The sequence below is a fragment of the Arachis ipaensis genome, chromosome B05 (assembly GCF_000816755.2).
Source record: "Arachis ipaensis cultivar K30076 chromosome B05, Araip1.1, whole genome shotgun sequence".
Classification (NCBI taxonomy): Eukaryota; Viridiplantae; Streptophyta; class Magnoliopsida; order Fabales; family Fabaceae; genus Arachis; species Arachis ipaensis.
In genome coordinates, this window is record NC_029789.2 from 6,462,338 (window position 1) to 6,465,361 (window position 3,024).

The window sequence follows — 3,024 nt, forward strand, 5'->3', positions numbered from 1 at the left end:
GTGTCTTGTTTTTTAAATTTTTTGGTGACTTTTTAATTTCGTTTAAGTATCAATTACAAGAGTCCTAATAGGAAAAAAACGTGTCCTCAAATATTGAACCTTTGATAGAAGGATATACACGGTTTAAAGAAATGAAAAAAAAATCCTATTTACTTTGGACCTATTTTAATTCTTTCCTTCTGAATTCAGGAGTGGTAACTAAACAAAACCCTTATAAAGAAATCTATGCAAGCATAATTCGTCTAATCTATTTTGTCTTTTGATTGACCATATTTCAATTTTTGTTTGTTAATTTGGTAACATGTAAAGAAATCAAGAAAATCGAGTTTTCCTTTGGTAGAATTAGAGGCTGAAAGTCTATAAAATCTATAAGAATTTTTTTCACCTTTTGACACTCTTACAGTCTTACTAAGTAGTCAGTATTTTAGTTGCATTAAGAGCAAAGGCATATAGCTAGTGTTTTGGTTATTAGACAGAATTTGTTTCCAATCATGTACGATACACATGAAATTTTTATTGCTTAATTGCATGAGGATTCTAAATCTATACATATGTCCTGTGTACTGAGTGATGCATAAACATCCCAAACTGGAATCACAAATTTAGACCAGCTCGAGATGTAAAATTAGCATATAGCTGCAGATTATACAACAAAATGGCAATCAATGACTGATCCCTTTATGGTTCACAAAATCAGCAACCCCTAAGGTCACGCCACCTGAGATAAACCAATCCAGCACGATAATGAGTATACGCCCCAGCCACGACGAATATATGAAACAACTGGTGACTGTGTCCAGCAATGTCAAATTTCCCAGGCATCCACCGTTCCGGAATCCTGGTGGCATAGATCAGTGCTCCAATACCATAGAAAGCACCCATCAGAAGCTCATAGCCTGTTGTATGGAATACCTCAGGCTCGCCCCAGAACAAATACAGCTTGTGCAGTATAGGTCCTGCACCAGACAAACCCATCCCAAAGAAGAGGGATGCCCGGATGGTGCGGAATTCTGGACTTTGAAAGACTGGAAGGAGAGAAACCAAGATAGTGGCGATTCCCAATATGGTAATGAATCCCAAGTAAAGGTTGCAGAAGAATGGATAACACATAAAAGAGTAATATACTGGGGGATAGAATGAGGTAGATATCAGGGCTGCAATGCCAGCATAGTCGAGCCTGAGCATAATGTAAGATATGCGCTCGGAGTGGCAAGAGAGTAGATGGCAGACACTGCTAGCTAGCAAGCAAAACATTGCCCCTCCTAAAAATGCGAAAAAAGGCCACCTTGTAATTGGTCTAATCATCAGTGGTGCTATAATGTTTGCCAGGTCCTCCTTTACACTATGCTGCACATATTCAGCAAACAAACATTTCATATTGGCATCCAAAATGTTAGTCAATCATTATTAGCAGCAAAAGCAAAAATTAAAAGCTACAACAAAACCTTTTGATTGAGAATCATACGAAATATTTATTGCAGAAGGAATACTAAAGCTCTCGGCAGGAAGTTATACACAAACTGCCATCGTTTCCATCTATAAAGTCAAACTCCAAGATATTTAATATATTCATTGATTTTCGTTTATCGAAAATTGATCTACAATGTAATCAACATATTACTACAGGTATACATCTCACATCATATCCTATATTTTGATTTTCAGTGCATCAATTAGTGGTCAATCTTCGGGTCGATACCTTAAAAGAAGATTTTATTTTTATACGCAAGTAAGGGATCGATGAAAATAAGTAAATAACCCACATATAATGATAGAACCAGCTAAAATGTTGTTCTACTCTGAAAAAGAAAATAAATAAATAAAACAGAGGAGAATGAAACAGTAATAAGTTGTAAAGCAATCACCAGAACACAAGAATCGGTATGATTGGCACTGGAAAATCTTTCCGGCAAACAATTATACAGAAGTTCTTTTACATGCCAACTTGAGATTGACGGAAGCATATCCATTGAGGGCAACGTAGTCCTTAACTCGTCCCTGATCTTGTGAAAATCAGGCATGGAAGGGAGGCAAGTGAGAAGCTCTGATTGTAATTTGTGCAGGTCGGGAAAATGCTGCAGTGTATTAAGATCTACAACCTTTGGAACTTTCATGGCAGTGTATATGGTCAATGCCAGAAATATGAAAAACCCAATCAGATGCCTAAATAGAAACAGAGCAGGGCAAATAAGTCAGAACCAGATGCATGTTTTGCTCAGAAAAGTGAGAATGCAAACCCTAACATAGCCAAAATTACTCACGCTTTATGATATGCTCATCATTCATTCTTTGATCAGAATTATATATATATATTGAAAGAAGAACATAAGAGGGTGCTTACGTCCAAACATTGAGAGTTTCATTGTGGATGGTGAAGATGCTGAGAAGGACCTGCTTCATAGGCCATTCGGGGCGGTAATGGCGGAGGATGTACTCGTTGTCCCTCAAGTAACCAGGTAGAGCGTGGTACTCCACCAGCTGGGACTTCATCTTCTTCCATAGCCTCCTCCTTTTCCCTGCCCGTGAACAACCACCGCTAACCGACTCAACCGCTTCGTCTTCACCACCCATACCCGTGATCCCCTTGCCCTCACAATTAAAACAATTATCTGTCAATTAAAACAAGCACGCAACCGTTAGTGAAATGAAAGAACGAATTATATAATGAAATCATTAGGACTTAAAAGGGAAGGCAGACCGACGAGATTATTAAGAAGAGGGGAAGGCGAGGACGAATGAGAAGAATTGAGAAGAAAGGGGGCCGGGGATATTTTGACGTTAACAAAAGAAGATTCTTGGATGAGATGCGGAGATGCCAACTACCCAATTTCCCTTTTGCCTTGGCTTCGCGGGTATTTCAATTGTGGTTTGTTTGTATTGTTGTGGTGCAATCAGCAGTCCCTATGGACGCACGATTTTGGAGGCTACGCTTCTAGCCTCTGCCATCGACATCAAACAACGCCCCTTCCGTGGGGAACTTATATTACTTTTCACGGGTAAAATAATATTTTAAAAGTAATTATT

The 3,024-nt window shown here is 38.6% G+C and overlaps 1 protein-coding gene across 2 annotated transcripts; it reads right to left on the reverse strand.

Annotated features, from left to right (window-relative positions):
- On the reverse strand, positions 479-2,957 carry LOC107642691 (heptahelical transmembrane protein 4). 2 transcript variants are annotated; one of them, XM_016346125.2, is made up of 4 exons: positions 2,703-2,957; positions 2,342-2,609; positions 1,866-2,163; positions 479-1,347 (listed from the first exon to the last, which is right to left on the reverse strand). In XM_016346125.2, exons 2-4 carry the CDS (start codon positions 2,569-2,571, stop codon positions 694-696), a joined length of 1,182 nt encoding a protein of 393 aa, XP_016201611.1. In that variant the 5' UTR covers positions 2,572-2,609; positions 2,703-2,957; the 3' UTR covers positions 479-693. The 2 variants fall into 2 exon arrangements, with proteins under 2 accessions (XP_016201611.1, XP_016201612.1); XM_016346126.2 differs by having other exon boundaries at positions 2,699-2,957.